This window comes from Lepisma saccharinum, chromosome 25, assembly GCF_977018435.1.
Source record: "Lepisma saccharinum chromosome 25, izLepSacc3.1, whole genome shotgun sequence".
Classification (NCBI taxonomy): Eukaryota; Metazoa; Arthropoda; class Insecta; order Zygentoma; family Lepismatidae; genus Lepisma; species Lepisma saccharinum.
In genome coordinates this window covers 24,877,150-24,904,146 of record NC_139253.1, presented here as the reverse complement: position 1 = coordinate 24,904,146, position 26,997 = coordinate 24,877,150, and the positions used below count along the sequence as shown (strand labels likewise).

Sequence of the window (26,997 nt, the reverse complement as noted above, 5' to 3'; positions counted from 1 at the left end):
AACCCCGTTTGACCCAGTATTATTTTTTTTTAAAGAAAAAAAATAAACGAACGTCAAAGACACCGTAGCGATACAAAAGGCCGCACAAAAAATTTCGACTTGTGAAATCCTCAGGCGACAAGGTGTGAAATCTCCCTTATTAGGCCACTGTCATTGTCACCTCGAAGTAGTAGCTCCTCAACCGGTGGGAATGCTCCTCAGTTTTCTTCTCTCTCCTATATTTTCTGTGCTTGTTCACTATACAGGCAACACCTTACGATTTGATATACACAGGATATGTATAGTCACGAACATTGCTGGGTTGTATTGATTCCATTGAAAGTCAATGCATTCACTACAACCCAGAACTGTCCGTGACTGTACTATGTAGAAATTTTAACGAAAAATCGGTTGAAGTCAAGGATGGCTAGGTGGCTCAGTTGGTAGAGCCCTGATTCGGGTTCTGGTAGAGCCTGCAATTTCCGCCTAAAATGTCTACATGTGCAACATCTTCTTGCTTTCTCTTCTCGACATTCATAAAATTTTCGGCTGTCTCTTCATGGTAGTTAAGTGAGTTTGAATGTGTTTCGAACCCAGTAGGCTTAAACAAAAGTATTTTTCTATACCATGAAATTCTCGGACTGCATATATGAAATTTAGTACTGGCAAAACAAAATCATCACTCAAAACTTTGATTTTCAGTTGATCTATGCAGATTATTTCTGTTTTAATAAACCACTCCAATATCCGGCACTGCTGAAATATTCACTTTTGAGAGAGAGGGGGGGCTTGATCTCTTCGGCTCTCGACCCGAACTACCCGGAAGTTCTGCTGTTGTTAATGTCTTCATTTTCGAATCACTATATCTTATAAAGCAACCAGAGGAAGCTGACTGATCACTAATCGACAGTATGAATTGTCACACTTACCTCTGAAATCTCATTAACCGATTCTTTGTACAGATCAAGCGAAAAATTGAATCCGCGTATTTATATCCTCATTATATTCTAGAACGTTCCGCAGATAAAATGATTCGTTAATATTGCCAGTAGTTGACTCCTTCTCTCATTCAAGAACGTACCTTCTCCCGCCTTCCAGAGATTAGAAATTAAATCGCCCTACATGTGGTGCTATCTTTCTTGTGTAGCTTCCATATGCTGACAAGTCTCTACATAGTGCTCAAGTGCGCTGCGACAACACCGAAAGAGCAAGAAAAGTTTACGTGCAATATTATCAACAACAGGGTTATAGAACATTCTCTGTCTTGCCTCGATAATTGTCTATCTCCTTAAATTATTTTCACATTATTCAAGAAGCCAAAAACCTAATTTTTTCTTACGTTAACTGAAAAATTTCCTGGGGAGAGGGTCAAGCCCTCTGTGCCCCATCTTGGATACGTGCTATTATCAATAACAGGGTTACGGAACATTGTCCGTCTTGCCTCGATAATTATTTCTCTCCTTAAATTATTGTCACATTATTTTATTTCACAACACAAGAAACAAAAAACCTCATTTTATCTAGTATAAACCTAAAACTTTCAGGGGGGGGGGGGCCTCGAGCCCCCTAAGCCCCCCTCTGAATACGTGCCTGATTCTACCGATCCGATATTAAATTAGAAATTGTCCTTGAAGAACCTGAATGGTTCATTGATTTCAAGGAGACTGCAGTGCAAAAGAAATTGCATATTTAGACATTTACTTTTTTAGAAAGTAGGGCATGGAGATTATCCATAAAAATTGCAACAAAAAGGCAGAATTTTGCAGTAAATTATCAGATATTTATCAATATATCAGATCGGTAAAATAATCGGTAAGTTTACCGATATGCCTATATCGGCCAATACCGATAGAGTACCGATTAATTGGTCCCACCCCTATTATAAAAGTAAACTTTTGTATTCAAGGGCTGTTGGAGAATTGTTACACAATTATTAGTCACCTTGGGAACCAGGTGCTTTGATGGCAAATTTCACATTTCCGCCATTGAAGGGCCTGGGTTCAAGTCCAAGAATGGACTGGGATGTTTTATGTTTGTCGGTTCATCAATTTCATGTACTCATGATTCATTCTAACTGTAGCAATTAATCAAATGAAATAGATGTGTCATAAAATAAGAAAAAATACATAGGGACATGATTGCAATATTCTATAACAGGGTGTCTACGAGTCAAGAATGTCAAGAAATCAACAGGTAGGTCAAGAATGTCAAGAAAAAGTAAAAAAATTATGCTTTAGGTCAAGAATTTTCGCTATTTTTTTTACAGTGTAGTAATTGATTGATTGATTTGGTGTTTTAAGTCCACTTTATGCACAGGAAGGCTAATCGGGACTGGACCTACAGTTTAAAGTGGGATCCGAACCACTATGTGCCTCCACCGGGTATCGAACCTGGGACCCCTTGATTACAAGGTGACGATGCTACCACTCCGTCATCGGGGAGGCCCCAAACAGTGTAGTGAACTTACATTGTTATATACCTGTCCTGGGATTTGATCTAAAATTGTATTGAGTTGTGGTTAAGATTTGTTCACTTTCTTTCTTAATAATTATATTCTTGTGAGTGTGAAGTTTTGTAAAAATATTAAATAAAGTTATGTGGCCATTCCCCATCCAGGATAAGATCTGAATCTATAATTTTGTCTAAATCTCTCGTTAAAGTACAGCTTCAGTTTTCATCTTAACCGGCCATGTGGTAGGGGGTTTTCATTGGAAAAAAATATCTATTTTTCTTTTTGCAATGATACCTAAGTAGGGAGCGATTAAATAAATGTTAAGAGAAGGGGAAAAACAAGTCAAGAAAGAAGAAAGAAAGGTCAAGAAAAAGTCATGAAAAGGTCAAGAATTTTGGATTTGTTATTTTGGTAGACACCCTGTATAATCATTCTTATGCTGTAAAAAGGAAGTTTTTGTATCAATTCAGCCTAACAGATAGATTCACTTCATATTAAACGTTCATGAAATTTTGCTATTTACTAGTAAAGCTAACCCTGTTTGATTTTTAATTGAAATTTTTGTCATTAATTCCTCACTCAGTATCATTAAACAAGCTGTATTGTACTTGAAGATAAACAAAATATGTAATTTCACAGCCACACACAAAACTTACTTCTGACAATCAGTGTGACTTCCTCTCTTTTAAAACCTCCACTATTTCCTGCAATGCAGCCATACTGGCCCTCATCTTCAAGCTGCACATTGTGAACAAGCAGCGTCCCATTTTGTAACACCTGAAATCTGAAAATTACAGAGAAAAGTAAAAACATGTCAATTGTGTAAGCAAAGTTTCACTTCTCCATGCTGGAATGTGAAAATACGAAACGTTATTTACACGATACATAAACTGCATATCACACCCAACCATAAAACATTGTTATGGCAATGTTAGCTTAAATTTTACAATAAGCTAACTACTTATAAAAGTAAGCAATACTAAAATGCCCATATATATGAGTATTCAATATCAATTTTTTAAATAAAAATTATGTTTACATTACATAACCTAACATTTATGTTGTTATATTCTTTTAATTTCTCAACAGTTTCTCATTTGCATTTTACGTATAGTTACTGTTGTGTATTTCTACTATATATTGATTGATTGAATTGTTGTTTTAAATGCACTTTATGCACAGAAAGGCTAATCAGGACTGGACCTACAGCTTATAGGTCCAGTAGTAAATATAAAATATAACAAATAAAATATATAATATATATATAGGGCAGGCGAGTTCACCCTTCACCCTAAAGGCACCTGCCACTCATCCAACCTAATTTACACCCTCATCTGCCAAATCTGCGGCAACTTCTACATAGGCGAAACCTCCACCCCCTTGAACCTAAGGATTAATAATCACCGTTCCTCCACCCAAAACTCCGATTTCACTGTTGCCATCCACACCAACAGCCATAACACCACCTTCAATAACTGCTTCCGTGTTGCCATCATCCATTTTTTACCCCCCCCCCCCCCACTCTGACACATCTTTCCGCAGGCGCTGGGAAAGGGCCTACATAACAGGCACGCACGCCACTATACCCCCTGGACTCAACCTAGCCAACCAGTAACCCTTTCCTCTCCTCCCCAAAATTACCCACCCACCTTACAGTAAACACTGGTGAAAGTACTTCTCGTCACCTATCAACTGTTTCTGGCAACACTGATCGTAGAGACGCTACGGTCAGTATTCTGTGCCTCTTCTCCTCGTAACGCCGATCTTTCTTCTTCAACTTGAAAATGCGACATAGATCGCGAAATATAGAATAATTTCTCTTCGTGTGGTAAGTGTTTACTGTCTCCTTCATCATTAGTGTTTATCCGCCCTTCTGGCACCTTTTCTGATCCTATTCCTGTGTTTTTGTTCCTTTTTGGATATGAACCCTTTTGTGTACAACTCACGCCAACTCTCCCGACTCCGGTCACTCATTATTTCCTTCACCAAATCTGTTTGTCACACACGTTTCTTACATTCATGCCTCTTATTAGGCCTAACTCCCAAAAGCCTGACGCCCAAACTCCCTTTCTCAGCTATGCCCCCCGATATTCAACCCAATATTCGCCCCCTAGCGAGAACTTTTGCTGCCGAACTAACCCTAACCATGTACAGATCACAGCTCCACCGGACTCGAGAACTCTCGATTTCCATCCAGTCCCTCACCAAAATCCTCCTACTGACCCCAGGCAACAACAACAACCAAATCAACACATTCTGGAACCTTTCCCAGTCCATAGCCCACAACCTCAACCAGAAACACCTGCAAAAACTTTCCATTCTCTGCCGACAAGCCCTGAATGCAGGATGCACCCTCCCCCTCCCCCTCCCACCACAACACCACCACAAAACTGCATGTCCCTTACTTCCAGATCCATCCTTACCTCTACCCACTCCACCCCAACCTACCATCTCTAACCATGCCCCCCCCTCCCACCACACCACAGAAGAGCACCAGTCCTTGGACAAAAGATGCCCCCAGCACACTGACATTCCTCACTCCCCTCCACCCACTGACTGCCCCTCCATCTTGAACTTTTCCAACCACAACCTCACAACCACCGAAACTGACGTTCTTTCCAAAGGTCTTACCTTCTCCCCAGCCGCCACCCCTAACAATTTCCGGCTACTATTTGACATACAAACCTTCGCCCGCAGACTTAGGTGGACGTATTTTTGGGCCAAGAATCCCCCCTCCAATGCTAATCCCTCAGACATACATCCCAGTCTCCTCCAATTCTGCCCCCCTCCCCCCATGATCCCCCCTCCCTTCCCAACAACCACCCTCTTGAAAGATACATCACCTCTGTTGTCAACAATGTTTCTGACAATACATACCTCCAAAACTCCTCTTCCCACCACAACCTAACCCCAGCCCAGCACCAAGCCCTCCGGTCCCTCCGCAACCACCCGGACATCAAAATCCTCCCTGCCGATAAAGGGTCCACCACAGTAGTCATGAACTCCTCTGACTACGTGGCGGAAGCCTCCCGTCAACTCTCTGATTCATCAACCTACAAGCCCACCACGGTTGATTCATCTACCACACACCTTGACAAAATTCGGGATTTTGTCCTCTCCCGAGGACCCCCTGAAGGCCTATCCAATTCCACCATCTCCTCACTCATACCTGACAACCCCCGCACCCCCACTTTCTACCTCCTCCCGAAAATTCACAAACCGAACAACGCCGGGAGACCCATTGTGTCCAGCTACAATTCACCCACTGAACGCATTTCAGCCTTTCTAGACTCTCACCTCCAACCCCTCGTCCAAGCCCTGCCCTCCTACCTCCGTGACACCAACCACTTCCTTAACATCATCTAAAACTTACCACCCCTACCACCTAACACCATCCTCACTACTGTTGACGTCACATCCCTCTACACTAATATTCCCCATGCCCATGGCCTCTGTGCCACAGAATCATTCCTTAACTGCCGACCTAAACCCCACAATCCCAGCACTCACTTCCTGATACAACTAGCCAACCTTGTGCTTACCTGCAACAACTTCTGCTTCGGTGATCAACATTACCTGCAGATACGTGGCACAGCCATGGGTACCCGCATGGCCCCCTCTTATGCCAACCTGTTCATGGGCAGGCTGGAACAGGAATTCCTTGACTCCCAACAACTGAAACCACTCCTCTGGCTCAGATTCATAGATGACATTTTCCTCCTCTGGACACATGGCGAACCCTCCCTCACTACATTCCTAAACCTACTTAACGACTTCACCACCCTCAAATTCACCTGGTTCCATTCAAAAGACCAAGTGACCTTCCTAGATGCGGACATCCACATTGCAGGAGACCACTTGGAAACTTCCATACATATTAAACCGACCAACCACCTCCAGTATCTCCACTACTCCAGCTCACACCCCTACCACACCAAAAAAGCCATCCCATTCTCCCTTGTCCTCAGAGGCCAGCGCCTCAACTCATCCCCCTCATCCCGCCAAAACTACAACCTACGCCTGCACCAAGCCCTAACCAACCGTGGCTATCCCTCCCCCCTCATCAACAAACAAATCACCAGAGCCAACTCCCACAACCGCACCAAACAACCTAAAACCAACCCTCCAACCCTGATCACCCAATACCACCCCCATATTACGAAAATCAGACATACCCTCCACTCCCTCCTTCCCATGCTGCACAGTGATCCTGATACCAGGGACATCTTTCGGGATAAACCCAGGGTCGTCGTCCGTCGCCCCCCCCCCCAACCTCCAAAACATCTTGGTCCGAAACACTCCCACCCCATCCACACCACTCCCCCCAGCTCACAGGTGCAACAAACCCAGATGCAAGACCTGCCCCATACTCATCACCTCCCCCACCCTCCTGATCCCCACAGCAGCAGGCGAGTTCACCCTTCACCCTAAGGGCATCTGCCACTCATCCAACCTAATTTACACCCTCATCTGCCAAATCTGCGGCAACTTCTACATAGGCGAAACCTCCACCCCCTTGAACCTAAGGATTAATAATCACCGTTCCTCCACCCAAAACTCCGATTTCACTGTTGCCATCCACACCAACAGCCATAACACCACCTTCAATAACTGCTTCCGTGTTGCCATCATCCATCTTTTACCCCCCCCCCCCCCCCCCGCTCTGACACATCTTTCCGCAGGCGCTGGGAAAGGGCCTACATAACAGGCACGCACGCCACTATACCCCCCGGACTCAACCTAGCCAACCAGTAACCCTTTCCTCTCCTCCCCAAAATTACCCACCCACCTTACAGTAAACACTGGTGAAAGTACTTCTCGTCATCTATCAACTGTTTCTGGCAACACTGATCGTAGAGACGCTACGGTCAGTATTCTGTGCCTCTTCTCCTCGTAACGCCGATCTTTCTTCTTCAACTTGAAAATGCGACATAGATCGCGAAATATAGAATAATTTATCTTCGTGTGGTAAGTGTTTACTGTCTCCTTCATCATTAGTGTTTATCCGCCCTTCTGGCACCTTTTCTGATCCTATTCCTGTGTTATATATATATATATATATAATAAATAAAAACCTGGCAAGCTGAAACTAAATAGTTTAGGATGTAAAGTTACCTCTTTTCATCTAACTTTTCCTGGTTGTTGTTTTTATCCCACTGGATTGTTGGTTTTGGATTTCCCCTAGCCAAACAGTGGATCATCACTGGATATCCTTCATATGCTTCAGTTGGGTTCTGTGGTCTCACTGTAAACTTCGGCATTTCTGAAAATACACCAGATAATTCGAATTTATATCAGAAAACAATGTGAGGAGGCTGGGAGGAAACAATGAAAAACAAACAACAGATGCACTAAAGTTGGATAAAAATAATTTCTGACAATTTTGGATAACAATTCTAGTTCTTTTTATGCATTTCTTTCGTAATTGTCTTATCATTCTGATAGTCATGAGATTGTATCTTGAAATTAAGAAGTGTACCTCAGTATCTATGGGGTAAATGTTTAATCTCGTAAAATCAGATTACTGGGGGGGGGGGGGGGGAAAGATTCAGTTTATTATGTGACTTTTATTGTCTTGAAATAATAAACTATTTCAGTGGCTGAGCACACTCAGTGCTTGTTTCATGATCCTGCTTCCAAGGGTTTGAGTCCTGGTAAGACCCCTTTGTGAGATTCCTTCATTAATTGAATTGTCACGATTTCCCAATATATTTGAGGAAATGTGGAGGAGTCCCTCCACTCTGATTGTGCATTTTTGGATCTTGGGTGGATTCTTGTATAATATTCTGATGCTTTGAAAGAAGTTACTTGAATGTCCTCTTGCTGGAAATATTTCAATTACCACATTGTATATAACTACTCAAAATTTCTGAAAGATATTGATATTTACAGCACTGTAAATTCCATATAAAGAGACGTGCTAAGAATAAAACCTACAATTGTATTTGGTTATGACAAAATGTCACTAATTTAAATTTTAATATAAGGCGTAAGTGAGTTACTAAAGGTATATCCGCGAAACTTACTTGTAAATGTTCTATTAATTTTGGTGGCCAAGTGGATGGTGGCAAAGGCCACCAAAATTAATAGAACATTTACAAGTAAGTTTCGTGGATATACCTTTAGTAACTCGCTTACGCCTTATATTATCAACTGTGTTGTTTATTCCCCTCAACATGAATTAAATTTTAAAATTTAAATACTCACCAACAACTATCACATCTATTGTAGCATTTATCATTTCACCTTGAGGGCTTGTTGCTACACACATATACTTCCCTTCATCTTCATAAGTTACATTATTAAAATACAAAGTACCATTTCTATCTTCAACATGGTCAGGTAACTTCAACATTCTCATAGGAGTGTCATCCTGGTGAAGAAAATAATAATATTAATAAAGATCAACTAAGATATTAAAAAAAATATATCATGTGTATTAATAATATTGTTAGCATAACATATTGTAATTCTCACTCCATGGGCAGTTTAAGGGGTAGGGCAAAGAAGGTGTTAACTCCCACTTCAATATCTGGAACTAAATTTTCTATTATTATATAAGAGTAAATAGAGGTTAGTTTTTTATGTTTAAAATTAAGTGACTGCCCTTGAAACATCTAAAAACTAACAATAAATCAGAAATTAATAATTAACAAATAGAAATCTAAAGATAACCAATTACACCTTAAAACATTGAAAACTGACAATAAATCCTCCGCAAATGTCTAAATTAAAGTGATCACCCTGGAAACAACATTGACATGTAATAATAAACAGGTAATCACTGGAAAAATACAATCTGCACTGTACAAGGTTGTTAAGTCACCACTGGTTTGATCTTATGCTTTTGTCAAGTGTTTGGGTAAAGAGACATTGCTGAAAAAACTCCCATCTGAAATCACCCACCCTGCAAATCGAACCAGGGTCCCCCACATGATGGTCGGATACCTTACTGGCTATACCATCATGGCTCTAGTTGTTTTGTTATTCTTCAATAATTTTCAACACTAGAACTTGAATTTACACTATTAATTTCAGGTGGAGTCATAACAATACTACCAATATGTTTGATATTTGTGAAAGAATGGAGTAATTTCTAAAAAGAAAAACTGTGTGTTGCTATTAGTAAGTTCCCCACATAGTACATTATTGCTATTAGTTATGTATGTGATCACAACACTTGAAAAATATCTAAAAATGGTAAAAAAAAATTCTGAGGTCCCACCCCCTACATTTTGCTCAATTCAAACACTTGTAGAATGATCTTATATGTCTCCACATGACTGGAGAATTGGTTGTGTGAATAGATCACACATGGACACTAATTTTTACAAAAGTTTCCCGTTCAAAATATGCCAAATATGCTGTTTCAGCGTGTTTGATTTTATAGAATTAAAAAATTCACTAGCCTAACTGTTTGCTAAACAGAGAAAATGGTTTACTTACATCGACCAGCATTATTTTCACCCATGCTACACGAGGTGCTGGAGTCCCTTGAGCTTTGCAGTATATTTTAGCACCAGTGTGCAGTTCCAGTTTAGTATTCAAAGGCTGTCTAGTGAACTTCAGTTTCTCTGCAAAAGAGGCAATGAAAATCCATACTTGAAAGATCAAACTATGACTAGCTTTTATCATTATAATGTGCAATAATTACAAGTACATTATAATACTATTTACATATAATCTTGATATACACAGTACAGTACTTTTATCTCCAAAATATAACAAACTTCTTGTTCAGACTCTGGTGATGCATGGAAGGAATTTGCAAAGCGATAGAGATATAGTGTTCATTTCTGTGCTCTTCATATCAAAAGATTGGCTTTCCAAAATGAATGTCAGGGTTTCATGAAGTTATTACTGATACTGTGTTATTAAAAAAAAAAAATACTTTGAGATTGAGAAATTGACAAAGTTTTTTTGTGTGTGTCATTCTTAATTTGTAGTTGCGCCAACACCTACCAGGAGGCAGTTTTTACAACTTGGCGAATTTCACGAAATAGAATCTGTTACAGTGGTTCGGTGTACCTTTGGTGTAAGTATCATAAGGAGACACCTTCAGACACATGACAATGGTATACTCAGTAAAACACACAATGTTCAAATTTGGGGCATGGAAGATCAACTTGTGATTGTTGAAATCAACGGAACTCTGCAAAGTCAGTGTGTTTTGTGCATTGCCAGAGAAAAAGTGCTCACTCTTTTTCTGCTGAACGAACAGTGACTAGATCAACATTTCTTGATACATTAAGCAAACAGTTATTCCACAGCTGAATGAGGACAGTGTGACATTATGCAGTTGGATGGGGCCCTGTTCCATTTTCACATGGAAGTGAGGAAATTTCTTGAATAACAATTAGGGTGACCATAATATTTTGATCCAAAAACAGGGCATCCAAGGAGATCAGTTTAACCCCCCCCCCTCCTTTTCCTGAAAAATAGGCTAGTCCTAATCATAAAATTATTGTTATTATTAACGTATTATTATTTATTAAAGGATGGTTCACATAAATGATACATCATAAACAATAAATTAAATATGATCTCCCATTGTCAAAAGGAATTAATTATTATAATCTCTCAGTATGACTTACACAGTGTTTCTGGTCTCTTCTGATCAATCGTTTGTGTTAGCTCTATGCTGAAGTTGCAATTCCATGAAGAAACTGCATGCTTATTCACAGCTCTACAAATAACTGAACACATAAAAACAATACATATTTTTTAGCATGTTAAATGTCTCTCAAATTTTGACTTGGTTGTCAAGGTAACTCCTAGACTTTTATAAAACAGGACAAATAGTGCCTTTTAAATAATAGTGACGGGATGACCGGGACACGCCTCTGAAACAGGACTGTCCTGGTCAAAACGGGATGTATGGTCACCCTAATAACAGCGGATGCGGAAATGAAGATGATTAGAATCTCCTACCATGTCCCTTTCGCTTCCTTGATCTTTCACACAGATATATATATTTCTTTTCTCTCAGGTTACATAAAGGGTGACGTTTATGTTCCTCCTCTTCCCAGTACATATCTTCTCACTACCACTAGCTGTAATTTTGCAAAAGCCCTCCAAGTGGATGTTAACACAACTGCACATTAAAAATGAGGACACACACAAAAAGTTGGTCAGTTTCTCAATAGGTTCCAGTGGCAATGTTATATATTTTTTTTAATTGACACAGTACTGTGCATTCCTTGTGGAGAAAAATAACGCAACAACTTCAACCTCAAGTTACAGGTAATCAAATGAAAGTTTTCGATTTTTCCTACTACAAATGAAATGTTCGTGTTCCCTTTCCATTGATGTGTTTCTCGACACCATCGGAAGTTTAGTATTCCCAAGGAAACAAGTAAAATAATACTCCGATAAGCGTAATGCTAAGTTTTCTCCCCCTCATACAATCAGTGCACAGACCTCTCTTTCTCTATGGGGAAAGGTCGGTAGGGGGGGAGCAGTTTAGGGTCCTCACGTTTTGCTGGACACAAACTGTTCCTCCTGCCCTTTAATTTTGACCTAAACCTGAAGTGAGAAAACAGTGTGTGAATATGTTTACTATGTCCAGTATTCTGAAATATAACTAGCATGACTTTCATCCTCTCATTCTACCTACCTTTCACATAGAGCTGGCTTTTCTTTGATTGTATTGGTTTAAATCCAGTAGTATTTACTTCACAGCTGTAGTTGCCTGCATCTTTCAGCTCTACCGATAACAAAACTAAAGTGCCATTGGGCTCATGAACAAGTGTATGCCACCCATCATCTTTAAGGTACTTCCCATCTTTCTTCCACTTAACCACAGTAATTGGGAAAGGCATTCCATCATAGCTGCATGAAAGAATGGCATTTTTGCCTTCGTCTACCTTCTGTAGGTTTATTGGATCTGCTCTAATAACAGGTGGTGCTGTAAATAATTAAATAAAATTAATAGAATATTATATTGTATGCCATACCAGCATATTTTTATAGATGAGAATGAAACTAGTAACTCCCAATATCTAACTAATACCAACATATTTTTATAGATGAGAATGAAACTAACTATTAGCACAGTTCTATGATGTCAGGGTCCCCAAGTTCGAATCATTGTCTAGGATGGCATGGCTGCTTTTTTTTATGAGTGTCCTTTCATCAATTTCATTATATCATTAGCCTTGTAATCAAGGAGTACCGGGTTCGATACCCGGTGGAGGCACAAGTGGTTCGGATCCCACTTTAAACTGTAGGTCAAGTCTCAATTAGCCTTACTGTGCATAAAGTGGACTTAAAACACCAAATCAATCATTATATCATTACTCATCCTCATTGTCGCAATTAGTCAAAAGTGGCAGATAAGTGGCACTAAATAACAAAAAATAGTAATAATAACTACATGGATGCACAACCATTTATTGAAGATACCACAATATTTTGAGTAGTTTTTATGATAAACACAATTGCAATAGCAAGCCAACTTGACGAGTACTGGAACCTTTCTTCCAGAAAAGGAAGCATTACACCCATACAACTACCTGCTTTTCCATTATGTTTTTCACGTGCTATTATAATATTGTATGGTTTATGGCTCTAAGAAACATATAATTGCTGTGCTTGAGGTCAGTGATACACACCCCTAACACCCACCAAAATTTCTTCAACACCCTCCTACATGTTTTCATAAATGCCAAATGTATGGTCATTTTACCTCTAAATTTATCCTTACACCCACTAAATTTGAACTTAAACCCCCTTCAGATGGAAAATTTTAGATCTTGACCTCTTTGCAAATTCAGACAACCACATGACTGAAATCTGAAAGAGACATAAGCACTGCATCATAGGCAGTGGGTGGGGAGGGAAGGGTTGCATCCCCTTCTAATAATCCAGAAAAATATATTATTTACATGTAACTTACAGTTATGACACCTATGCACTACATTGCCAATTTTGACAATAGTTTGTCAAGATTTTTATCAGTAAAAATTGTCACACAAAATACCCATTCATTTAACCAGATACTTACTTGAAACAATAACTTTAACAATGGATGATTTTGTATCTGCCATGTTCTCAGCAAAACAAGTATAATTGCCTGCATCTTCTTCTTTGGTTGATTCTATAATAAGCCTAGTGCTGTCAACACGAATTCTCCCTGAATCTGAGATTATATGGCCCCTTGGATCCTCCCACCAAACTCGAGCCTTTGGGTGTGCTGTAGGGGACTTGCATGTAATTTCAAACTCTTCGTTTTTAGGAACAATATGCTGTAGGTCAGATGGTAATGGTGGTTCAAATGAGTCTGGTGCTAATTCATGAATATCTGAAACAACATTGTTAATTAATTATGTTTTACAGCTTGCTTGGCATATAAATAGAAAACATAAATTACAGAAAAAAAATATTTTTTTCTGATATTGATAAAGCACCAATATAAAATTTACTGATACCTGATATTCTACCAATCTGATATAAACCTGCATGAAGAATATTAGTGATTTGTTAACCTAGATAATTAATGTTTATAACGATTAAGTAGTCAGTCCTAATTTTGCTATATTTTTCAACCTTTGACTTTTTTCTTTTTAGAAATACAGTAGACTCGCGATTATCCGAGCTAATTGGGACCGAGATTACCTCAGATAAGGAAAAACTCGGATAATACGGAGATAATGTGCTAATAGATCGTAAATGACGAAACAACACTTAAAACTGTATAGTAATTATTTATTACTAGTACAACATAAATGAGAAGATTACTTTTTCCGCTTAGAATAGGCCTACACAGACTTAAACACCATGGTAACAATCGGATACACCAACAATGTAACGAACACGTGCAGCACGGATGGTGACTTGACTCCATAAACAAACAGGGGGTTGCGTTATGAAGTGTGATGTTTTCCAACCACTCCCTTGGTTAACCCGGAGCCTCGGTTAATCACGAGTCTACTGTACTGGTTATAACCCCCCCCCCCCCCTTAGGCACATCACTGTGTGAATGCAATAATTTTACCTTTGAAAAAAGAAACGGCACATTTGCACTTTTTTTACAAAACCAAACCATATGAATTATAAATTTATATTAAAAGTAATAACAAAATGGCAAAATTTTGTACAAATTAGTTTTTTTATGGATATAGCAGATATGTAAAATTGCCAGCTATTTTACTGATGCACTGACATGCCTTAATAGGGATTACATTTATCCCATTACTACAAAATTTTAACAAAGCAATTCCTTACTTGTTCTTGTTCATAAAAAAAAGAAAATTCTTGATAGTTTTTGTATCCCATAAAATATTTAAACCTAGGATGAAGTCAAATGTTTCCTTTGTTAAATCTTGAGATGTTTTTTTAAAATTTATTTTCAGTTATTTTTATTCTTTACTAAATTTAGAACATAATTTATACTAGCTTAGAATATTTAATGTCAAATTTGATATTGCATTATTCAGGTCAAAGGAAACTGTTGTTAATTTCTTCTTACACCAGATGTACAAAATTTCACTAACAATTTTATTTCAAAACTTTCAGGGCCGCCGACTTGTCAAAATTATTGGGGGGGCTCTGAACACTGAAATAAATGAATGAATGACTCACTCCCTCCCTTTTTTAAAAATAAAAATTACGTCTTCGTATAGAAGTTTTTAATCAGCTATTATATTCCTCATGCAAATGAAACGTAACATGAAAAATGTTTAGAAACTGTTTCAAAGTCTCTTTATGTCTTTTGTGTCTGCTCATGTGTTTTTTAGATAACAATTAACATTTTTATTGAAAAGTATGTATTTACATTAAGAGGCCAACCTAACAGTTTTATGCCGGCCTCGGTAGCCGAGCGTGTTGGGTGGTCGACTTAACTCGCTTTGATCCAGAGGTCTCGGGTTCGAGTCCCGGCGAGGGCATGGGTGTGTTTTAATGTCCGCAACAGACATGTGATGGGTTGCAAATAACCCATAAAATAACGAATATTTAACAGTTTTATTTAATTATTTACATAAATGATAACACAAATCGCAGGAAAATAGTTTTACTTTTTTGTTCTTGCTACAATATTTTACTTTTTAAATTTAATTTTGCAATAATAAAAAAATAGCATGTACACTAAGATATAAAGTGACATACACAACAAAAACATATGAACATGATTTAAAAATAAAGCAAAAGTTGCTCTACCCAGTGGGTTATTTTTTTTATGAACTCATTAACGAGCTGTCTCAGGTCTAAATTATCAAGCACAGTTTGATGTACGTGGATTACCGCTAAGCTGCTTAGTCTCTTCTGCCTCATTGTAGATCTCAAATATGTCTTTAGTCGGCGAATAGGACTGAATGACCTTCTCGCGTTTGCTGAAAGTTTGTTGTGCAACTGTTCACAGCTGAGATACATTTTTTCTCTACGGCTGTTACTTTTTGTAGTCTTGTAGATTCATGTCCTTGTTTAACACATGATTTTGCTGTGTCACAGACGTCGGTTTATATTGATTTATAATGCTATTATGGAGTGAAGAACTTGTGAGTTTTGGCAGCATCAGGATTTTCAAGTCTCATAGGGACATGACGTTGCCGGTGCAATTCTGAGTCATCAACGAGGCTCGGTTTGCCCTCTGTGCATTTCAGCCAGAACTGCTCAAAACATTCGCTTTTCTAGAAAGATGTCAGTGAAGTATTTTAGTTTTGATTCCACTTCTGTAGCACCAATGCGTGGAGAATGAATCTTACAGTTTACCTCTTCTATTGGACCCATCACATGGCAGTAGAGGGAGAGAAAGAAATGTGTCTTCAAGTGAAGCATTGTCTGTAGGTATCCAGCACATTTTGATGCTGCGTCAGTAGAATCTTCTTCAGAATATTTATCAACAAAATTGAGAAGGTTTTCATAGTTATTTAAGATCTGTTGCATACTGGAGGCTCTCAACGTCCACCGACGAGGGCAAAGTGGTCGCAGTCCAGTACGTTCAGCCTTCTCATTCACATCAATAATATTCCTAAATATTTGCATTCTTTTAGGGGATTCCTAAACAGTCTTTAACAAGTCGTTGGCTAAATTCATCATGTCTCTGATTAAGATATGTATAATAGTAAATAATAATTATATACTTAGTATATAGTAATAAGTCATGTGTTTTGCTGTCTCCGATCATAGCCCCCTAAAGTTGATGGTTTAGCGGTCTCAGCCCCCCAAAGTTGATGGTCTAGAACATTTCAAATGTGTATTTAAAGTTAAGTTCATGTGGCACAATTCAGAGAAAACTTTACAAGAGAAGAAAAATAATACATTAGATCCTCTTAAGTAAAATTATTTGGGGGGCTCTGCCCCACATCATTAACATTGGGGGGGGGGGGCTCGAGCCCCCCTAAGCCCCATGGAGTCGGCGCCTATGAAAACTTTACATATTATTTCAGAATCTAAAATGAGACCCTAGTCAAAAAATAAAAATTTAAGAGAAATGACGCTACATCTGAAAATACTTTTCAATATTTACGAAATAATGTTAGCATTGTTATTCTCAGAGATGTGTGCATTCTAGCCACCATGGTAGCCAAGTGGTCAATTCATGATTTAAGCATGGAAGGTTCCAGAGTCAAATCATGGCATGAGTGTTGCAATTTATCTCTTTCATATTACAATTAGCCTGAAGAGACAGAAGATAGACACGATAAAACAAGGCAAAAATACGAACTGCATTCTACTAACTTTTTTCATTACAAAAGTGCATAAGTGATTATATGTTAAAGGGATATATTTTTCCCAAGAATAAGATTTTTTTAAAATACATATGGAAAAGTCTTGTGTGCAATCATTTGATGCAAATAATCATTTCTGTAATGACATCTATGATAGGCGACAACACAATAAACATGTGTTTATGAAATAGTTTCGCAAGACAGCACAGCATACATTACATACGATATGTATTATGTTGTTGTTTTTTTAGAACATACTTTAGCAAACTGTTACAGGTTTTAAATTGAATTATTCTTGTACTTACATGCACTTTTCAACTGAGCTGTATAACTTTGAGCTGGTCCATCATTTGATTCTTGTACACCAACACACATATAAATTCCTTCATCTGAAAGTTGAGTTCGATGGATAAGTAAGGATCCATTGAGAAAAACTGTCATCCTGAAAAACATAGTACACTTTATTAATGGAAAGACCCTATGTATACATAAATATGAATTTACTCTTATGAAAGTTCCTCCAATAGGGGACATAGAATGCAAGAACAGTTGAAAAATATAAAACTGACTGCTACAAAAGGAAGGCTTACCCCATTATCTGTGGGCATGAAAGGCTAGCTTTGGGAAATTTAATTTTTGTGATATAAAAAGTGGACAAAGAGAGTGGAGTTTTCATTATTTATTTGTTTACTATTTGAGTTTTTACAATACCTTTCAGAAGTTCAAGACTAGGGTTGGTATCAAATGAGCCTTGGAATAGTCTTGATCTCCTCTCAGGTTGTGAATGTCCCTCTTGTTTTTATCTTGAGTTCTAAATGTCTGTCTCATTCTCCTCTCGAAATACATGGTATAAACAATATATGCAGTGTATCACTCCCAAAACTTCATAGTGTATTGATGCCACTGAGGTAAACAACTTTTCTTCATCAAGGAGGTTTTTCTGTTTCAAGGCTACAGACTGTTGAAATGTGGAATTTTATCCTTTTATCCATAAATTATGTCTGAAGAAGTAAATGTGGCCATTTCAGTCTTGGGCACTACAGAGAAGTGCCTCGCCCTTGGTCTCCCAGTCTCAGTGATTGGACCAGAAAAAAAATGAGTGAGGAGTCAGAGGTGGGTAGGAATATTTTCAGGCAGACAGCCATAGTTCACATACCAGTAATTTATCCAAGCACTCTTCTAACACCCCCCCCCCCCAAAAAAAAAAATCCAACACCCGCATACATTTTTTCACAAAGACCCCATTTATGGTCATTTTGCTCGAATTATACCCTTACAGCACCTTAAACATGAACCTACACCCCCTCCCCCAAAATTCTGGATAAATCCCTGGTTCACATACCACTAAATACAAAAAAAATATTCTTGGGCTAAAATAGCATTGACTTATCTAGGATTTCTTGTTTGCTGGGCCGGATTTGACGCTTTTTTAAAAGAAATACCACGTCAAATGGAGGATTATGACCCCACCAACCACCCTTTGGGCACGCCACTGATTCGAGTATAGGTATAGCATAAACACTGCACAGTTATTTCTTTGACGAAGAAACAGTACTTGCCCTGATATTTTGGCAAGTATGAAAAAACAAACAAACTCCAGTCGGAATTCAAGCTAGCAGGAATGAACTGTGCACCTGTAATAATCAAGGTGGGTCTTCACACCCAGTGGTGCTTGCGTCCAACATGAATAAACTTCCGTCCAGTGTTGGCTTCTGCTACACCGCAACCGTGGTTCCCCAGATGGAGGTCTGAACCTTCGGTCTGCGGTCGAATGTATCAGTGGGTTTCTTCTTCCGCGCCGATCTAAATATTTATCTCGTCAGCGACTCCCGCCAAATATTTACAACAGACTCCAGGTCCAAAGCTGCTGAGGAACAATAAACAAACGAGCATCAACGAGCGCCGTCGTTCGCCGCAGTGCCACAGGCAGATCCGATACGTTACTACTCACGAGGTGTTATCAACCCACGACTGAGTTTCATGGCTGTTTTAAGGAAAGGGAATGCTATGCTGAAGTTTGTTGGTAGTTTTGGTCTGTCATGGTGGTGTTCTTTTAAATCTTTTTCCAGGACGTGAATTTTGCTCTTTAGTAGAGTAACCTGGGCTGTGTGATGTCATTTTCGATATTTTCGGCGACTTTCACTCATGTGTTAAAAATGTAGTGTAAGACACTCCGACAAGGTGCGAGAGCGTTTCGAGGTAGTGACATTTTCTCCCTTGTATGTATATTTTACCTCGGAACGTTGGTGTGTAATCAACCTCGTGTGTATATTTTACCTCGAAACGTTGGTGTGCAATCAACCTCGTGTGAATATTTTACTTCGAAACGTATGTGTAATCAAACGAGGCACCTCGAACTAACGGATTAGCAAAATCACATATACACACATACACATATAACAGCAGAGAGGCCTGTCATTAGCTGATGCGGCGGGCCCCGGGTTCGATCCCCGGCGAAGGAACAATGCGGATCCCACATGAAGCTGTAGGACCCAATTATTTATCTCCATCCCCAATAACCCCTAAAATTTTTCACAATGGTCCAATTTACGACGATTTTGGCTCTAAATTTACACGTATACCCCCTAAAGACGAACTTACACTACCCAGATGGAATTTCTGGATAAATCCCTGGTAGGTCCAGTCCAGATTAGCCTATCTGCGCATAAAGTGTGCACTGGAAAGAATTTTTTTATTTTGATGGATAATATTACTCAGCAACACATGCTGATGCAGTTTTCTGTGCTCGCGAAAAGTTTAGCAGTAACATATTTTCAATTTCGTTTCTGAGAACTTAGCTCCAATGGTGAAAAGCGTCATATTTTTGTTTCCAGGACATCTGGAGTGGCGATATCAAGTTCGGTATCTCCTCCATATACACCACTACTAAGGTATACATATCGCATCAGTAGTCAAGATATTTATAGTCTGGTTCAAATCTGGTATCGACTACACTTGACAGACGTATTTATTCACATTAAACTGATTTGAATTTATTGTCCGTTCTACATAAGATTCATTAACCCTAAACGGATATACTTATATGAAGACTTGCTCTTATTACGTAGGCTAAAGTCTAGTGTTACATTATGAAGGAACCTACTCGCGATGGTGGCATTGGCGATGTGCAATCAGGTAAAATCGAAGAAGTGGCAAGTTGTTATAAACCCGACAATGATCTGAGATTATGGGCAATGTTTCGATTGCCATTTGTGGTATCACGTTTCATGTTTGAAGCTTTCTGTTACACATTGGACAATTTATTCTACCACCAAGGAAAAATACTGTTGTAACAATTGTTTTTTTCTTCGAAGGTCGCGACCAGTGGCGTGCGCAAGGGGGAAGTTAGTGGGGACCATACCCCCCCCCCCCTTTTGGCCCAGTATTTCTAAAGAAGAAAAAAAGTCAAAGGCAGGAAAATATGATAAAAATGAGGATTGACGTATACATTTTTTACTAGTCAGCCCTAATTTTGCCACTGTACGTAACCCCCTCTCGAAAATCATGGGCACGCCACTGGTCGCGACAAGACCGAGAAAAATGTAGACACAGTAGCAAAAGACGAGATTTTGCACGATATTATCTCGGTAGCGTGCTTACAAACGCAGCTGGAATTTTCCGTAATATTTGGGATTTTAGTCAACAGATGGCACGACTGTTCGGTGTCTTTCTCCCTTCCTGTCGGTATGCGAAGGTGCTTCCGGAAGCGATGCGAAGGTGCTTCCGGAAGCGAGCAGCAGCGCTAGCCATTATCCTTCGTCGTCCAAAAGAAATTACATTTGCCAGAGAGAGAGAGCTCCTAACGAGGTTACAGCTTCTCTCGCGTTTTGCCCTGCCTTGTAATTACCACTAGGCCTGCCATCTCCTGATTGCGTTAGCCCAGACTGCGGGGACGGATGGAATTACGGAGAAGACAGGAAAACCAACTTCTTGTAACATGACCCGGGCGGAGGGGATGTGACTTCGCTCACTGTCTCTTCTTGCTGCAACCACAGAAGAACTGAGGACGAAACGCAGGCCTCTTTTTCTTCTGGTTCTGTTCTGCATCCATGTACGGTCATCGGCAATAAAAATGGGACATACTCGCTTCTCTGCAAGGCGTTATGTGTGTTGCCTAACTCTAGGCCGATAAGTGGATTTTATTGTATAGTTTCCTTGACAGAGCGGGAAGAGTCGAAAGAATTAAATTAGGTTGTTTTACGTCGACACTTTTAGCTAATGGTGAAGATGAGGTTGAGTGATGATATGATGAAATTGGTGAAGGAACACTCACGAACACCCATGACCAGGCCGAGATTCGACCCCGGGACCCCTGGCGATGAAGCACGCTGTGCTAACCACTCCGCCACAGAGGTCGGCGAAGGTCGAACGAGAGAAAGATCAACGGGGCCCGGTGTCTGACGGAAGCTAGATTCTTACATGGGCGCCAATGAAATTATTACATTTTTCTTTACTCCAGAAGCACAAAAGGTATGAACAGAAAAGAGAAAGGTAGACAGTGACGAGAACTCTCAAAATATAGCTTTGCATAGTAAAAACACTAAGTGAAAAGAGGGGGGCGTTTTCATTCTCCATAAGAAATACATGTTTAATGTTATTTCAATAGCCATTATATAAATTAATAATTAACACTGAAGAGTTGCCTCAATCTGCTACATGAGGTGAAATACATGCTCTGGAAACAGGTTTGACAAAATTCGTGTGTCTATAAAAGTAACAAGCAAAACTTTAAAAAATTGACGACTTTTCACTCCTAAACTGATTTCCTTGACTTGTATAGGTTCATGGGATTCTCGTATTGGTATTTGTTTGTTATATTTATGAAGCGACTTTATTTCCTTATTATTATTATTATTATTTTACTTTTACTTTAGGGCCCATTTCCTCTACATAAATCTCTACCTTTGTGGAATTATTGAAACAGTGGCGTAAGTCATACCTAGTGGAATTGTTGAGAGGTCCAACGTTTTTGAAGTACCATTCTGTAATAGCTGCATTTTCGTACACGCAGTCGAACATTGCTGGGCTGTTACGGCGAACCAATTGATTCCGTGGCACAACTTTGATTAACGCTGAATTGTCACCTGAAAAAGAAAAGAAGAGAAATTATTTTGAAGCTCAAGACGGTAATCGTAATGATATATTAAAACCAGAAAAATTATGGTCTCATACCCCCCCCCCATGTTTTCTCCATAAAAAGTTGTTTGTGATAGAAAAACGTTGCATGAGGTGTCACTCGACCCTGTATCCCATTTTAAAGTTTTCAGGTATCCTCCAGGTACCCCACACATTTCAAATATCACCTGTCAACCAACTTCATCCGTTTTCATGCTCACTCGGTACATTAAGAAATAGTAACAATAGTAATTAATTGATCACAAACTCTTATTTGAGCAGCTCGGCAGTAAAACCTGATAATCCATAAAAAATATGGAACCAAGGCAAACGTAAGTGAAAATTTGTCTATCGTGTTGGGCTTTATGGGTTGGCAAGATTTCCCCAATAGGGGACTGTGAAGCAACACCAAGATACGGTGCAGCAATACCAGACAGTGTGACAATAGAAGACTCTGTAGCAATTGGATACAGTGCAGCAAAAGCAGACTGTGTAGAAACAGGAGACTGTACACCAACAAGAGATGGTGCAGCAATAGCAGACGGTGTAACAATGAGAGACTGTGCAGCAATAGCAGACAGTGTAACAATAGGAGACTGTGCAGCTGTACGAGACTATGAAGCAACATAAGACTGTGCAGGGATAGCGGCAGAAGACTATGAAGAAACTGAAGACACTGCAGCAACAGGAGACTGCACACCAACAAGAGATGGTGCAGCAATAGCAGACTGTGATGCAACAGGAGACTACACGAACAAAAGACGGTGCAGCAAAAGCAGACAATATAGGAATAGGATGTGTGCATTTTCCTCGTCAAATCTGTATAAGCTTAAGGGGGAAATTTCGAGATAATCTGAAATATAGAAGTTGTCCGTGTGTTCACATTTCATCATTTAACTGCATTATAAAAGTACTACCGTTTCATAGCGAAGTATCTACCAGGAGTTATTGGCGTAGCCAGATATTATAAGCGAATCCTGGGTGAGGAATTCTCCACATATTTATTAAATTCACCATTCCTCCTTATCGTTGCTATTAACCTTCAAAAGCAGTAATGCGATGTCAAGTAGCAAAGAATACAAAAACACAAATGCCTATCGGCGTCCTTGCTCATAGTAAACGCACCCAGCCGACAGCTCATCTTACCGACTAGCTTGTTTAAACATAAATCTATCAGGACGTAAGATGCCACGTGCGTTCGAGATAGCTTCACTTACATTTCGAGATCAAAAGTGTTCCCCCCTGCCTTCCTTTGGCACGAGCCGCACGTCGCGCATCTGTTCATTTAAGAAGTGGGAAAGGGGGGATGGAACAGCACGTGGGTAATATGCTAATTCCCTGACATCATCTGAGATGGCGTGTGCCCTGATATATCGTGTAATGAGGAAGAAGGGCGTGTCAAGTTGGAAGGGGGGAGATAAAGACGGCAAGATGAACGGAATGTCATGCGGGACCAGGGATTTATCCAGGATTTTCCATCTGGGGGCGTGTAAGATCGTTTTTACGGGTGTGTAAGGGTAAATTTAGCACAGAAATTACCACAAAATTGGCCTTTGTGAAAAAATAGGGATCTTCAGGAAAAAGTGTAGTACGTGTGTGGATAAATCACTGTAGGGCAAACAGTAAGCTAAATGAGTCCACGGTACTAACCTAAGTATTCAAACATAGGTGCACACGCCGACTTTGGAGGGAAAGGACTTTATGCTCGCTCAAAATACACTGCTCCACAAAACTTAAGGAACACCAAGGGAAGAGAAGGAAACAAACACAAAACAGGGTTCACCCTGTATACAATTTTGCAATGTTGCTGGTCATTTTCGTTGGATCTGTGCCTTATTGGTGTTCATAAGCCCTGATCAAGTGCTTCCCAAACATGTTCGATAGGAATGAGGTCCGGTGAGCATGCAGGCCTCTCAATACGGGTGAGATGTTCTGTTTCCAGGAATTCTGACGCAATACGTGACCGGTCATCCATAAACAGGAACTCCGGACCAAATGCCCCATGGAAATTGCGAACATACGAACGCAAAAGGTTGCCTTTCTCAATTTCGGTGGGGGCTGTAGACTCATCAACCCATCTCTGCGTACGCCAGTGTAGCGTGACAATGCATAGATAAACTTGAGACGATGATGTGCAGAAGAGAGATTTTATTGTAATGTTATTCTCAAGATTTACAATATTCTCTATAACTTTACTGCTCTCATAATCCCTTGGTGTTCCTTAAGTTTTGTGGATCAGTGTACTTCAAAAGAGTGAGAACAATACCCTTTTAACCCCATATACTCAGTTAAAATTTTCATTTAAATGGTTACATAGACGTAACTAGGAGCTTAGTCGATCGATCCTTTGGTTTCCTGTGTATCAATTTAAAAGTCCCGTTTAAAAATGGACACCCTCCTACTCCCCCCCTTCAGGTAATGGCTCGTTCCCCCAATCATGTTCTAATCCTCAAATAAAAATATTTTATTACGATCGTGTGTGTACTACCATCCTAATACTGAAAGTAACTTTTTAAAGCTTTACTGAACTCTTTACCTGATCCCCCTCCCCCAAATTCTTCCATTTCTGCCTCTAACGGATCAAATATGGCGCACCTAGTACCAAAAATGACTTGGAACCAGCTAAAGTAAATGAATTGCTAAGGAAATATATTCCGATTCCCCCTCCCCACCTCAGCGCACATATTGCATCATGGTGCCCAAGTGTAATTTTTTAAATATATTTTTTATATTTTAAAAAATATGTATGTTGAAATTTTGTATTATTTTAAGGAATAATCTATCCCAGAAATTTGATTGCGCGGCCTGCCCCATCATTCCCCCCGTGGGTACCCCTGACTGATGGCTGATTTGGTAAGTCGGCGAAGATCCCCGATCGCCCCCCCCCCCCCCATCAGTTATGTTTACGAACGGATAGATAGTTACATCTATTCGTTTAGAAGATAATCTCAATAAGGTTACACGTGCAAAATTATACGAGGTTGGTTAGAATATAATACCACACGAAACAGACGATGTGTGTTTCACTTGCACGGTCAGTAACGGCGTTCGCTTCCGCAACATGGCAGCCATTGGAGAGAAAGCGTGTGAATCGCTGATTTCATTTTCACCAGGTTACAAGTACAATAGACAAATTAAAGGGTGGTTTCAAGCCCTCCATCCCACTTAAGGGAGAGAGGGACAATTTCCCCTAGGTCTGTCTCGCTGCGGCAGCTGCCGATCACTCTTGCCAACTTCGCTCTTTTGGAGCCAGATCTGGCTCTTTCATGCGCTCGTTTGGCTGTGAACTGTGGCACCCGCCCTTGCCCCACTATGATGCCACCACTGGCTCCGGCCCACAAAGACCAACTTTTGCCATGAGTGTACATTTTGCAGATAACTTGATATTGTCATATTGGCTGCGTCACCCACCCCCTCTTACCTCCCCCAGCTACTTTTATATAGCGCCGTGGCTAAGGTAAAGATGACAATGTTGTTATCCGGGAATCCTTTATTTTCGATTTCATATGAGCATCAGTAGATTACTGAGATTGGTGAAAATTAAGAATAAATTGCCATCACTTTAAAGCTAACGGTAATAGCAACAGCCCCACCCCTCTGACACCTAAAATTACCCTAGACGGCTCTTTATGCAGCCTTCGTTAATCTAGCTCCTTGAAAAGTCATCTTTAGCTCTATTAATGGTGAAATTTAGCTCTTTTATGCACACCAGGTTTGGCAACACTGCCAGGATGGCCGTAGGAGACAAGGAGAAATGCACTAGGCTTATGGGGCCATTATTTTATTCGTTCTCTCGGGAATATCAAACATCCGATGACGTAGAAAAGTACATGGACGGAGAAAGGACACGTTGAACTACGTCATAGTAGTAGGAAAAGTCGAAACTCCCATTTGATTAGCCGTAACTTGAAGTTGATTTCCCATAAGGAATACATGGGATTCTGTAAATACTTATTAATCATATTTTTGAAACATCTTGTCTATCTTACTAATCAACTTGGAAACAGTCTCCACTCGCAACATGGAGAGAAATTCATACTCTTTTGCATACTAGTCCCTTTCTTAAATATCAGTGCCCAATCCGACGATATTAAAATAAATGCACCACTGGTGCGTAATTGTCCCTCCTCGCCTTAAGTTAGCACCAGTGGATGTGTATTTATCGCACTTATCTTTACAATCAGCACAACAGTCGCCCTGAAACAATTAGACGAGCTGACGGAATAACAGAGCCGCGTTGGTTTTCTGTCCCTAACTCAGTTGTTCACCTGTGATTGTTGAGCTGGTTACTTCCTATTGTCAGCCACACAGGTAAAAGAGAATGCCACCCTTTACACGCACACAGACAGTCGCTTTGTTTATTACCATGTTTTGTAAGCAAGGAATCCAGTTAGTCTCTCGTTGCTGTCCATTCTTAGGTTCAAATTAACCCGAAAACCATAATTCTGTCCGCAGCAGGCGTCCAATTACAGCTCGGCAAAGAGAAGAACAACGCTTGCTATGCGATTTCAGAGGCGTCTGTTTTCCGCGCGGTGTTAACGGTGTGACGGTGCAGGGTGCGAGGTTAACCGAGGCGTGACGGCTGGCGTCGCTCCAAGGCTTGATGAGGCGGAGCATTCCTCTGCCGGAGGAAGGTTCACTGCGCACGGAAGGCATCTCCGCGCGAGCCAAGACGCTTTTGCCGCTTGTCGGAAGGCGAGCGTAGATTGACAAGAGGACGATTTAGTCCTCGGAGTTAGATTCATGGCCGCGATTGTCAAAGAGAAGCGACTGGTAACTGGG

The 26,997-nt window shown here is 40.0% G+C and overlaps 1 protein-coding gene across 2 annotated transcripts in view; it reads right to left on the bottom strand.

The window, feature by feature from the left end:
- The window catches only part of LOC145978887 (inactive tyrosine-protein kinase 7-like), a 203,850-nt gene that overhangs the window by 15,951 nt on the left and 160,902 nt on the right, over window positions 1-26,997 (bottom strand). For both annotated transcript variants that reach the window (XM_083111814.1, XM_083111815.1), the window contains exons 5-12: window positions 22,040-22,184; window positions 17,406-17,542; window positions 13,437-13,733; window positions 12,048-12,338; window positions 9,878-10,005; window positions 8,639-8,804; window positions 7,547-7,694; window positions 3,088-3,215 (exon numbers count right to left, since the gene is read on the bottom strand). In XM_083111814.1, coding sequence (XP_082967940.1) covers window positions 3,088-3,215; window positions 7,547-7,694; window positions 8,639-8,804; window positions 9,878-10,005; window positions 12,048-12,338; window positions 13,437-13,733; window positions 17,406-17,542; window positions 22,040-22,184 — 1,440 coding nt within the window. The remainder of the gene's footprint in view (window positions 1-3,087; window positions 3,216-7,546; window positions 7,695-8,638; window positions 8,805-9,877; window positions 10,006-12,047; window positions 12,339-13,436; window positions 13,734-17,405; window positions 17,543-22,039; window positions 22,185-26,997) is intronic.